Genomic DNA, 14,482 nt, shown 5'->3' on the forward strand with positions numbered 1-14,482 from the left:
TTTTTCGTTTTTAGATTTTGGTTTTAGTTTTTGGTTTTTTGTTTTTGGTTTTTAGCTTTTCATATTTGATTTTCAGCTTTTTGTTTTGGTTTTTGGTTTTTAGATTTTAATTTTGGTTTTTGATTTTGTTGTAGTTTTTAAGTTTTCAAAAAAGCAAGTAATACATTATTTTAAAATAATACAACAAAAATACAAATTAAACATTTAGAAGTTACTATTAAAATTGATCAAAATATTGTGATTCTTATTTAAAACATAAAAATACATTAACATGTTTTTAATAACTATATTTTATTAAAAAAACTTACATTATACTAAAATATAAATCATAAATATATCTAAATTATTTTTATTTTTAAAAACTTGAATGGCATCTTTTTATTTTAAAAAATAATATAATCTATTTGGTTATTAAAAAATATTTTATGTTTTTATAATTTTTAGTTATTTTTGAATGTCTAATAATTATTATAAATTATTCAATAATTATATTTATAGAATTTAATAACTAGTTTTTACAATTAGTTTATAGTTAGTTAGTATTATAAATAAATATCTAAATTTATTTTACATATATGAAATAAAAATAAATTATTTCACATTATTAAAAAAATTACTTAAACAAAAAGATAGAAAGTATATACATATAATGGTCATGTATTTTATATTGATATTTACAAAAATAAGAAATATATATATGAAAAGTAATCGTAGTACACTTTACAAATGAGGTGTTATTGGTTCATATATTTTTATTGATTTAGAAATCCATATAGTATTTATAAATCCAAGTAAAATATACAAATTTTCAAATTTTCTCGGATTAGTATTTACAAATCCACTAAAACATGGCTTTTGCTTTTTCTTTGAAATTTGGTCAAAAGATTTAAAAACCAGTATCTCTATTTTATAGGAAAGCCTTTTTGTCAGAATCTTGATTGGTTTAAAACTAGTTTTTTGCAAAATCAGTAGTTCTTAGGGAATCAAAAACTTCATTGGAAAGAAAATGGTTTTTGCAGTAGATTTTGGATTTTGGAAAAACATGAATGGTGTTTGTAGATTTTTGTTTTTAGTTTTTGGTTTTTGCTTTTAAAGCTAATAGAATGAAAATATTATTCAAAGTAAAATATTTAATCTGCAAAATAATAAAATATAAAATACTGTTATCAAAACACATATAAATTTATTTAATAAAATTATTTTAAACAAAACTGTAGATACAAAATAAAACTGTGGTTAAATGCAAAAATAATATATATATATATATATATATATATATATATATATATATATATATATATTTCTATGGTTTGTTATTTTCTGTAAATTTTAAGTTTTTCTAAAACTAATGATATAAAAATAATTAAGATTTATTTTAAATTTTGGTTTTTTATTTTAGTGTAGTTTTAGTTTAAATATATTTTATAACTTTGGTAAAAATGTATATTTTTTTGTAATTTAAATATTATATAATAAAATTAAAAGCTGATTTTTAAAAAAAAAATCCAGTGTAATAAATGCATAATATTTATAACTAAAGAAATTATTTAACTTTTCTATAAGATTTATGGTATAAATATTGACTAAAAATTATAAATTAACTTACATAAAAATTAAAATAACTTAATTCGTAGAGAAGATTATTATTTGTAAGTTTTTTTGTTTGTTTTCTAGAATGGCAGATATAATTATATATATGAGAAACTAATTTCTTGAAAGAAAATGAAGTCAGTCGTTTGGAAACCACAAAGAGGTTGATTGTTTGTGGTTTTTGAATTGGTTTTTGGTTTTAGTTTTTCCAAAAACTAGTTTTAAGCCATTCAAGATTTTGCTAAAATAGTTTCCCTATAAAATAGGGAATCTGGTTTTTGAGTCTCCTATGCAATTAAAAGGAAAAACCAGAATCTGTGTTTTTGGAGTTTTTTCTATCAAACCTACGGCAACTGTATTTAAAGTAATTTGTTTATGGTTTTTTTGTTAATAATTCAGGTACAATATATCTGTATTTATTCAACACATTATTAATACTAGTATTTCTTACGTGAAGATATGCCTCCTTGATAAACAAATATTTCTTTTTATTTGTAAGAGCCACATTTATTTAACAAAAAGACATGAAAACAAATCTAATAAATAATAATATTCTTTAAAACTAATTTATTCAATTATAATAAAATTAATAATTATAACTAATAAATTTGGTTAAATTTATATAAAGTTTATAATACAAAATATTAATTAAGACATAATAGTGTATATCAAAGGTTATGAGAAGTATTTATTTATTTACTAAATAAATATTTTAATATTTATATTAAAATGAAATGCAAAAGTTAAATTGGTGTATCGGTCCTTTGAAAAATAAGAGTAAAATAAGAATTAGAAACAAAAATGGCCATTAATTTTTTATAATATGAGTAAAATATATTATGTGTATTTCCATATAAATATAAACTTAAATATATTTAAAATACAGCCATTAATTTTTATAATATTTTGGTTTCTTGTTTTATTTTTATTTTAAACTAAATTTATATTAGTTTACTTTTAGTGATACTTATGATATTTTTATTTTATTTTTTTCTGGAAATTTTTTTATCATTAATTATTTATTTTAATCTAAAAACAAAAACCAAAATCTAGTCACCAATCAAGTTTTTCAAAAAAACCAAAATCTACAGCAAAATCAAAAACCAAAAACTAAAACCAAAATCTAAAAACTAAAATCTAAAAGCTAAAAACCAAAAACCACAATCTAAAAACCAAGTAAACAATCATCACCAAAAGCACATAAAAAGTGGATTTTGGTTTCTATGTATAAAATGGTGTAGGAGTTGAAAAACTGGTTTCCCTAAAATATAGGGAATCTATTTTAGTTAAATCTTGATTTGGTAAAAAGTAGATTTTAGGAAAACAAAAACTAAAATCTAAATCCAAAATCAGCAAACAATCAACCTCTTAGACATTTTTCTCTATTTCAAAATAGATTTAGGACATACATTTATTAATATGTAAAAAACAAAGAAAACTTAAAAATAGGTTTATTAAATATATCAGTGGCATTGAAGTGTAAATAACTTGCAAAACTAAAGGTATTTTTATTTTGTACTCCTCTTTTAATAGATTAGATTTGTTGGTAATCTTGATTTATGAAGTAGGTTAGATCCAAAAAAAAGAAGGAGATTACTATTTCTGAAATTTTGTCAAATATTTTTAAAAATAAGTAGGGGATAAGCAGAGCCGTTGCTGGTGTTGGGAAGTAAGGCCCCACCGTATACCTACACCAAGCTTCCTCCACCGGTTGACTACGCCGACATTAGAGAACCCAGCCACACGTTGCCTCCGGGAACCGAAGAATCAAACCATCTTCTGTCGGTGGAGTTTGAGAGGTTTTGAAGTTGTTTTATTTCTAAACATGTAGCACAATATGAAAAAACAGTGTATTTTTCTTTTTGAGTAAATTTTACATATATTCCAAAAAAAAAATATGTTACATCAATCTTCGTTGTATTTTCACGTTAGAAGCTGCAAGTCACACAAAAGTGGCAATACCAAAACCAACAGTCCGTCCTTTTTTTGCTTTCTTTTTTTTTTTCTTTCAAGCCATAGTTATTAGAAGACACATATACTCACATCACATGGAACTAAGTTTATTTTCCTACTTTGCTACCCACACAATGTTATCAAGAGGGAAGAAGTGGCAAACTGGTGCGGACCTTGGCTCTATTTTCAACACCTTAAAAGCTTCGTGATCAACGTTCCACATAGACGTGTTCATGTGGCAAACAGCAGGTCCCACAACCCGATGTTTCCCATCATCTGTCACCAAGTTAACCTCAAAGACTTTGGTACCACTTTTATGACCATGGCAATAGTAAACGACATAAGGGTATGGCATTCTATGACACCCCAACATCTTTATCCCAACAAGCTCCTTTGGAGTATCGGCGAACGTATAGTTATGCAAAGCATAGTTTATTGTGTGTTGGGAAGGTACCATTACTTTTGTTGTCATGACCTTGAGATCTGCATTAGACGCTATTGTTTTCTTGGCTAGATCAAGCATTGACTCCAAAGATGTCCCACAAAACTTGTACTCTCCTTCGATGGCCTTGTAGTTACAACGTACCAGAGTCTCCTTCATGGCTTTAGCTTGAGGGGACTCTTTTGAGATAGAGAAGTGATTCAGCAGGAAGTCAAGCTTAGACTTAGTGAAAGGAATGAGATCAGCTTCTTGTCTTGTGAGAAGTGGAGGAACTTTTCTAAGATCGTTTTTGTTGAAGTAAATGGGCAATTTGGTTCCTTTTTTAAGATCATCGATTTTGAAAAACATGTACAGTGTAGGATCCTCGAATTCACCATCTTTGAGCAAATGGCTATTGTTCTGAACTTCTTGTTCCTTGGTTGATATCAGCTTTCTTGACGTGTGTGCCTCCACGACCCACTAACACAATAACCGATTTGATATATTTAGAGACGAAAAACTTTTGAAAAAAAAAAAACTCAAATATTACCTACACTTTCATTTTACGAAGCCATTTTACAAAAAGAACAAAAAATTGACTTTCATTTTCACAAAAATTTTAATAACATGTTTCTCAAAAAAAAAAGATTTGTGTTTCTTTCTTTGTAAAAATGTGGTAAGAAGTTAGAACCACGAATCAAAAACTTCTGCAGATTAAGCTACAAAATTAATTCATTACAAACTATTTGATGAATACGATGTAATATTCACTCAAAAAAAAAGAAATCGATGTATATTTTTGCAGTATAATTAGTGTTTTTAATGATTTATGTATATTCTTGCAGTATAATTAGAACACTTGAAAAGAGGTACATAACATACCAGAGAGAAGAAGAGGAAGGTGTGGAAGGTGACTGAGAATCGCAAAGAAGCCATGGATTTTATTTCCTCTGTGGAGAAAATTGAGTTTCTTCTTCTTCTTCTTCTTCTAGTTTTGACCTTAAAAAAAGATGCGCAAATTCTTTTAAAGAAATTAGAAGAAGGTATTCAACTGATCTTAGATCTCAATGAACTATGAATACCACCATCTCTCTACATATTTATAATAATAAATCTACTTGTGCTGATGCGGACTTATTATTATTATTATTTTAATTTCATTGATGTTTTCATCTATTAGTTTACATATTAAGTAAACTGTTGACATTCTTAATTCCATTTGATTTTTAAAACTAATTATTGTGCAGCCTGCAGCTTCTTACATCGCCATCTGATTTGAAACGGTAAAAGATGAAGATAAAATAATTGATATTAACTCAGAGATTGGTTCGATTGATTCTATAATACAAACAGTATATTTCATGGATCATCCTTTACGTCCTGAAGAAAAATATAATAAAAGAACTAAATTTTGTTTTGTATATTAATTATTATTTTCTTGTCGTATAGAAAAAGAGGAATATTCATAGCGATATACTTTGTTTTTTGTTCTAACTTTTGAAACTGTTTCAGTGGTTTTTGAAGCTTTTCAAAAAAAAACTTTCATCTACGTTTTGCAGGTGTTTTAGATGTTTGAGTGCTTTCAAAGAAAGATGTGATGTTTTATCATTAATTCAAGGAAATTCATGATGATCTGAAGAAAAGGGCAAAAAGTAGGGGTTTAATCTGAATTTTACATATTGAAAGTATGCATAACTTTGATGGTGGTGGGTTCAAAAGAACTTTTTTTGTACTCAGATTTGAACTAGATGAATAAATATAAAGAATATTTTATATAATAGTTGAACCTGAAGATAGGTTGTCTACATACCATTTGAAGGAGTATCAAACATATCATATAGTTCATTATAAAAGAGACAAATTGCCAAAATGGTGTTTATAGAGAGAACTTGCTCTTTTTGACTTTATGTATTAAGTCATATAGACGATTGTCGATTGCCTAGATGATATGTGTGTGCCTAGAGGATTGGTGATGTGCCTAGATCACTTCCTCGAAGTTTTATGCCTTTGACGATCTAAGCGAATTTACTATGATTTTTTTCCTTCTTTCAACTAGATGATGATCATGACGAGTGACTTAAACCTATCAATGAAAGTTTTACTCAACTTAGTTCCTGATCAATGCGAGTTTATTGTGAATCTTTTCAGAGTCATTCAACTAGGCGGTGATCAACTAGCCGAATAATTCAAACTTGTCAAGAAGAGTTGCATTCAGAAAGGGATTAAGACAAGTTTATTACCAACTATTTCTAGTCTTTCAACTAGGTGATGATCAACTAGGAGAGTAACTCAAACATGTCAAAGAGAGTTGTACACTACTTAGTTTCTGATGAAGGTGAGTTTATTGTTAACTCTGTTCAGAGTCATTCACCTCTGCAAGTTACTTGTATGTGTTAAGGTGAGTTGAACTCGTTTTTGTGCTTAAATGAAGACGAATTTACTGTGAACATCTTTCAACTCAGTTACTCGTATATGTCAAGCTGGGTTAAAATCCTCTTTGTCTAGATGAAGACGAGTTTACTTCAACTCAGTGAGTTATTTGTATTTGTCAGGGTGACTTGAAGTTGGCTTCATGCCTAGATGAAGATAATTTTACTATTAACATCATTCAACTCAGTGAATTAGTCATGCCTTTCAAGGTGAGTTAAAGTCAAACAAAGGCGATTTTACTGTGAATGTCATTCAACTCGGCAAGTTACTCGTGTCAAGGTGAGTTGAACTAGGTTTTGTGCCTACATGAAGACGATTTTACTATGAACGTAATTCAACTCAGCGAGTTACTCAAACTTGTTTAAGGTAAGTTGAACTTGGCTTTGTTCCTATATTAAGGTGAGTCTATTATGAACGTTTTTTATTCGGCGAGTCTACTGTGAACGTAGTTCAGGCTTTTCTTTGATTTAAGGGTTTTGTTTTAGGATGATTTTATTGGTTTCTATGAATTATGGTTCTTCTTGTTTTTCTTTTATTTTCGTCATTTTTATTTAATGCATTTGTAGATCTGAATTATGTATGATCTGGTTCAACTAACATAGTCGAACTTGGTTCAACAAATTCAGTAGTACTTATTATAATTCGGTATCATTAGTTCAGTATTACTCGGTAATGCCTTCTGTATTATTCAGTAATACCAGTATAACTTAGCATAACTCAATATACATATATTCAGTAATATCAGTACTACTCAGTATAATGAAATATAACTGAGTACAACTAAAGAAAACTAGTATATCATAGTTTGATCAGTTGTCGTCAATAATTAAAATTTAAATTTTTTTAAAAAACTGAAAATTTTGAAATTTTAATTTTTTTCAATTTTCGAATTTATCTTTTTTTAAATAATAATTTCAGAAAATACAAAAAGGTAAAATCGAATATTCAAATTTATTAAAGAGGAAGGAGCATAAGCGAACTCATTAAGAAAAGGATATATGCGATTGTTTCTCGAGAGATGAAGCAGAGAATATGATGTTCCGGTTAGAGAAGGTCTAGATATCACATATAAATAAATAAAGCACAAAATTTCATTGATTTTCGAAACTAGACAAAATTCTATAATAATCTACCGACAGTAAAACTTTTACTGAAAAAGAATATTCATTGAAAATATAAAATCTTCAGCATATATATTATATTGAATGTTTCTGGTTCTTATTTTAAAATATTTCCTCCGTTTTTTAATATAAGTCGTCTTACAGCTATGCACATATATTAAGAAAATTATTAATTTTTTATATTTTCTAAACAAAAACATCATTAATTATTTACCTAATCACAATTCAACCAATAGAAAAATAGAAGATATATTATCATTGGTCAGACAACATTAACTATTAATAAATTTTACATAGAAAACTGAAAACGACATATAATTTGGAATAAAAAAATTTCTCTAAAACGACTTATATTAAATAACGGAGGGAGTAGTATACAAAAGAAGTCATTCTGACGAAGTCTTGTGGTACCACATTTATTTTTTTATTTTTTTATATTTTTTATTTTTGATCAAACGGTACCTCATTTATTTATTTATTTAGAATGTGACTGATAGACGTTTGGCGAATTCAAAAGGATTAACGCACAATAAATCTATATATTTCTATGAAGACTGTAAATAATATTCTTAAAAAGTACAAGAAGGCCATTGATCTTTCATTGAACTTAGTCGCAGCATCATTGACCTTTTTTCATTATTACCAACCAACATTTACAATCTTTGACTTTAATGCATCACCCATTTAATTTTAACATTCGAATTTGCGCAAAACTAAAAACAACAAAATGTAGAAAGAATATTCACGTTCGTGGAATCTCTTTTAAATACTTAGGAAATAAACCAATTTGAAAGAATGTAAATGCACCGTCATTACAGAAATGAAATCATTAATGGTATAAAATCCGTTTTGAAGAATTTTCAAACAGGAAGTTGTTTCGGTTTTTTTTTTACGTATTAGATCCATATATATTAAAACAAAAAAGAGAGAAGCAAGTTAATTATACGAATAAATTTTAAACAAGAAGTTGCATTACACAGATCCTGTTGATTTGCATTACGCTACCAAGCTTATATATAAAAAATAATAAACTAAAATGATAATAAAATTATATGAATAATTATATTCATTTCTGTGTTTTATTCAGTGATGTTTGGTATATTTTTAGAGTTGTTGAACCACATATTATTTGAATACTTAAATTAACAATCATATGGATATATATATATATATATATATATATATGTGTGTGTGTATTACTCTTTCATTTCACAAATAGTGTCTCTTCCATATTTATTTCGTAATTTTAATAAAGTATAGTTTTAAAATTTCATTGTCAATATTTCAAAGATTAAATCTAAAATTAATACCCAAATATATATCTACGTTGTTCCAAGTCAATTCGTATAACATCTATTAAAATAAAAGGAATGTTGATCTCTTATAACAGTGAATAGCCATTATATTAATGAACAGTAATAGTTGTAATATCGCAGTACAAAAAGAAAGTTGTAGTGTTTGTGCATGATTGAGAAATCTAAGTTGACTTTGGATTTAAAAAGGCTATTCCAGCAAGTACATGTTGAAGTTGACTATAGCTATATATTTACTCCATCGATAATTTCAAGAAAAGATAATTAAAACCAACTATTAAGATATGCATGCATGACTTCATTGATCCCCACTCACTTGCTTCGTGTCGTTTGATAAGATGTTACTTTTAAATGCAAGGTAAAAATATGAGGGTTATTCATTGTTATAAGAGATCAACATATAAGAATGTTATCTATAAATTTTTTATTTAAATAATGTTTTATATAAATCACAGTATAAACTACAAATTAATATTTCATTAATTTATTAAGTGATTAATTTATAAGAATAGTTTAAAGTATTATGAGAATATGTATTCGATAAATGTATTATAAAATAATGCCACCAATGAAAAAGTCATTTACATACATATAGTTACAATAAAATTAATATTTCTATTTAAGATTGAGAAAAAAATAATAATATTGTTTTCTAAAACATCACTTGGTATAAAATAAAAAACATATTAACTATTATTTTTATATTAACATATTAACATATATTTTAACATATATTTTAACATATATGAGACCATAAATTTAGACAGATTTTGAATATTAATTATCATATTAATTATGTTCAAATTTAAAACTGAACCAAGCTAATTAAAAATCAAAATAATTTATTATTATTATATAGTATTTGTTAATTTAACAAATAATGATTTATGAAATATTTATTGCACTAAAGATTATATTTTTAGCTAAGGCTTCAAATGTTACGCTCCGCCCCGCACCACAGTTAAGAGTATCAAAAATCTCTATATATACCATATATCTATACGTTTTTATATCTGTTAAAACCGCACTGTAGTTAAACCGCTTGTCCCGCACCGCTCAAACCGCAGTTACCATTCAAGTCTTTAAGTGTGGCCGAGTGGAAAGCGGGTTTGGGAAAGTGCTTAACACATCATTCCTCTGTTTCTTCAACCCTATGAGGAACTACCCGTCGAGGTAAGTTAGTCGGTGTCATTAAGCACTCCTCACCTCGATTTCCTCATCTAGTTCCTCTCTAGATTGTCGATTTAGTTGGATAGCTTCGCCTCGTCCACCATTAAAATGAACTACATTCCATTGGTTGTGAAACCTCGAAGTAAAGCGGCAATTGTAAATGATGAGGACGTGTATGTTTATTTAACTTTAATTGATAGAGAGACACATAGATGTGTTTTTCATGTGGAGGTTAACAAAGAATTGGGAAGAGGCCAGCTGGGCGAGTAACTTTCTAGGGCTGGATGAGGAAGTTAATTTGGTGTGAATTATAGTGAGTTAAACTCAAGTGAGGATGAGCTTGCACTTGCTGTTTACGTACCCAAAGAACAAGTAGGTGAACAACAGGAGCCAATACCATAATGTGAACAAGAAGAGCTGATGGAGAATATAGAACATCATACAAAGGAAACTGATGATAAGGTTGTGGATAGTCCTTGTAGGGATGATGATTATGTTTCACGGTTAAAAAAAATACAGAAATATGCATACATTTTGTGGTCTAATTCTAGTACAACAAACTATATAGAAAGAAAATAGCACCATGACTAGCTGCAGACTGTCCAAGAAAATATGATACTCCATCTTTTAAATGTCTGATCAATATGGTTCATCTAAGGAATGGTTTGAAAGTCTCATTCCATGGCATCGCGAGGTAAAAAAACTAGCTGCTAGAGATATTTGTGGCAGTTCAGAAGAAAATTATAAGGTATTATATAAATATTTATATATGTTAGAGAGGGTGAACCATGGTAAAGTAACGAATGTGGAGGCGGATGGAGGAAAAAATTCAAGTATATGTTTTCGTGTTGGATAGAATATAAGGATTAAAACCCAAGAGGAAGATGTTGATTGTGTATTCCACTTTTGTGAAGACTGTATATGGTGGTGTGATAATTTGTTGTGACGGCTTAGGTACACAATCAATAAAACTGAAGTATTTGATTCGAAATTACATAAATGAATATAACAAGAATATTCTGAAATCTCATGTATATATATAAATTATATTGTAACAATTAGTAAATATTTTATTTTATTTATTAATATGGTTTGAGTCATCATGTAATTTATATGTATAAAAATAAATAGATTTTATAATAAAATTATATTTTTCTTATTTTAGTTAGATTTTTAATTTTGGATAGAAGTTGGATTAATCGAATCACTCATGTTGTGAATATATTGAGTTGCATATATATTCTTTCAAATTCAAACTCAAGTATAATTATTATATTTATTCTAATTAATTCAAATCAAATTAGTTTTATTTCTCGCTTAAATGTACATGTTTTTTCATAATATTTATCAAAATTATATGTTGATTTTTTAAAAAAAAATTATAAATAGATTTGTGTAGATAGTTTGATAGTTTAGATTTGGGAGAATCAGTTGTTTATTTATATAGATGTTGAGGCTCTCAAATGGTATTAGGATTAGGAAATTATATATTAAAATATACAAAATTGTTAGGAGAACCTCTTAAAAATAAGAAAATTGTATACTTCTGAAAAAGTATAATATTCCTATGTATAGTAGAAAATTGTATAGTTATTATCACCTTAGATTTATAAAAATATCAAAATTGGAAAATGTAAATAAGGAAAAAAAAGGATAACTTGTATAATTCTTACTAACTAAAACGTAGTTTCATTTTCTATTAAGAAAATAACTAAAATAAAAATCGTTTAATGAATGATGAAATATGTAAGGTCACCCACATTATAATATAATTATGTTAATATGTAACTTACGTGAGGAAAATTTATTAAATCACATGTTTTAATAATATTGTGGGCATTATAGTAATCAATCACCATGAAAATAAACATGAAAGCGTAATATAAAAAAGTGACTTCTCAAATAATATTATTGAAATATATAACGCGTTTACCACACTATATATTTACAAATATGTTGTTATTTTCTTATTAAAACAGAAATATCATAACGTTTAATTGACTTTTAAGTTTGATTAGCTATTAGATATGAAATAATTTTTGGCCATTTAAAAATTTATGTTAATAATTTATTTCTCTTTTTACTTCATTAAAACAAAAGTAAATTGATATCTGACCCTGTTTTATATGATAGATGACTATAATTTATTTATCGTAAGGAATAATTCTATCAAATAATCTTTTTAAGTTTTGTCACTAAAATAGTCTTAAAAATAACCAAAATAATCTTTTTGTTTTGAAAATTTTATTATATATTTCTATTTTTTTTTGAAATTTGAAACCCCACCTTCATAACTCTACCTTTTAACTTTAAATCATAAGTATGGATTAGTTAATTCTAGGATATAAATGTATATTTACCTTTTAATATATTTCCTTTGGTCATTTTTTTCTCGTTGAGATATAAATGTATATTTACCATTTACCATTTACCCTTTAATAAACTAAAAACACTATATTAGGAAATTTCTCTGTCATAATCTCCAAAATTCTTTTGATATATAAATAACAAAAACGGAAAACTTATTAAATTTAGCAACTAATTACATTTTCCACAAGATTTCTATAAACATATGCTATATTCCTAATTGCACAACCACAAAATAAACATATTCTATATTCGTAAGTACTTCCTCCGTTTTTTTATATTTGACGTTTTAAAAAAAAAATTTTGTTCTAAATTATTTGACGTTTTCAATTTTTTATGTAAAATTTATTATTAATTAATACTAGATGACCAATGATGTTATAGTTTCTATTTTATTATTGGTTAAATTATGGTTACGTAAACAATTAATGATGTTTTTGTTTAGAAAATTAAATATTTTTTAATCTATGTGTACAAATCTAAAGCGTTATATATAAAAAAAATGGAGAGAATATACAAAAAACGTTACAAACAATATTTTAAAGTTACATTAATTAAAACCCGCATTAAACGCAGATCCGAATCTAGTCGTGTGTTAGTTTCAAGAAACGTTCAATTGGTGATATCAGTTTCAAAGACAATTTATTTGTGAAAGCATATTAACGTTATTTATTGATTTGTTAGCCAGATGGTCTGGTCTAGTCAAATCCAAACTAATTAAAAATGAAATGGTTAAACATTGTGGTTATTTAAACATTGACAGAACTGTCCTATTAGAAATTACAGTGAAGTAACTCAAACCCTAATCTCTCTTTTTTGGTGCTAACACGGTAACACCCTAATCTCTTAACTTACAAAAAAACTTTCGATTTCCCTAAGTTAGTTAAAGCTACTCAAGCGGAGAAATCCATGTTTATGTGACATGTTGTTCTTTTGGGCACTACAAATTTAAAATATATTTAAAAATGTAAATGTTTCAGAAAGCATTAAATACGGAAACTATTTATCTGCACCACAATTAATCAGGAAAAGTTGGAATCATTGAAACCATAAATACATAAATCTTATCTATTACCTTTATCATAACTTAAAATAGTAACAAATATTCAATATCCACTTATGAGGAGCACTAAGATCAGCTTTTTCTTTATGACTTTCTTTCTAAAGGTAAGCTGGTAGTCATGATTATCCATTTTATAAATGGAAAATCGTATAAGCGGTTTCAAATCTTTAGACAAAATTCCAAAAGCTAGCAAAGTTAAAAGGAAATTGGGTAAAGTATGACTGCACTTAGCCAAACACCATACTTTTGAGATCATTACAAGACAAATAATATTTTACTAGGTTAAGACCCGCGCCTTGCGCGGGATGAACATTATATATAAAATAATTTTTATATATTATATGTTTATAACATATTATGAAATAATAAATAGATATTGAATAATTAAAAATTCATTATCTATTACTTACATAATTAAATTGGTGCGAACATATAATATATAAATTTAACTAAATTTAAATGATAGTAACATATATATGGTATATTTTAATATTAATATTTATTAGATGATGCTTTTTGCTCATATTTTTTATCATTTGTATCTGTTATAGCAAAAAATCTAAATTAGTGATAACAAAATTTTCACTGTGAGATTTATGGTTTAAATAATTTATAATATTTTAAAAAATTAAGTTCTCAATATTTTTTCAAATTTTTTATCAAAATGTTCAAAGTAAATTTCAAAATTAAGATATTTATGTATTTTTATATGGCATATAGTTTAATTTAAAATGATACATATATTTATATATCTTTTATTTTTGATACTTATTAAATGAGACTTTCAACTTATATTATTTTTTAATTATTTGTATCATGTCATAACTACAAAATTTTTAAATGATAGATCACAAAATTTGAATGTGAATTTATACTCGTTTTTAAAAATTCAAAATATAATATATAAATAATTTTTTAATTTTTATTATATGGTTATTATGATTGTTTAATTTATTTTAATAGCTTAAAATTAAACAAATATTATTATAATACACACTTATTCTTATCAAATCTTTATTATTCAAAATCATTAATTGTCATATATACTTTAGCC

General features: G+C 26.2%; 1 protein-coding gene across 1 annotated transcript; it reads right to left on the minus strand.

The window, feature by feature from the left end:
* Positions 1–3,549: 3,549 nt before the first annotated feature.
* On the minus strand, positions 3,550–5,056 carry LOC106351127 (BURP domain-containing protein BNM2A-like). The gene is made up of 2 exons (XM_013790945.3): positions 4,847–5,056; positions 3,550–4,444 (listed from the first exon to the last, which is right to left on the minus strand). Exons 1-2 carry the CDS (start codon positions 4,898–4,900, stop codon positions 3,659–3,661), a joined length of 840 nt encoding a protein of 279 aa, XP_013646399.2. The 5' UTR covers positions 4,901–5,056; the 3' UTR covers positions 3,550–3,658.
* Between the last annotated feature and the right edge of the window lie 9,426 nt (positions 5,057–14,482).

This window comes from Brassica napus, chromosome A6, assembly GCF_020379485.1.
Source record: "Brassica napus cultivar Da-Ae chromosome A6, Da-Ae, whole genome shotgun sequence".
NCBI lineage: Eukaryota > Viridiplantae > Streptophyta > Magnoliopsida > Brassicales > Brassicaceae > Brassica > Brassica napus.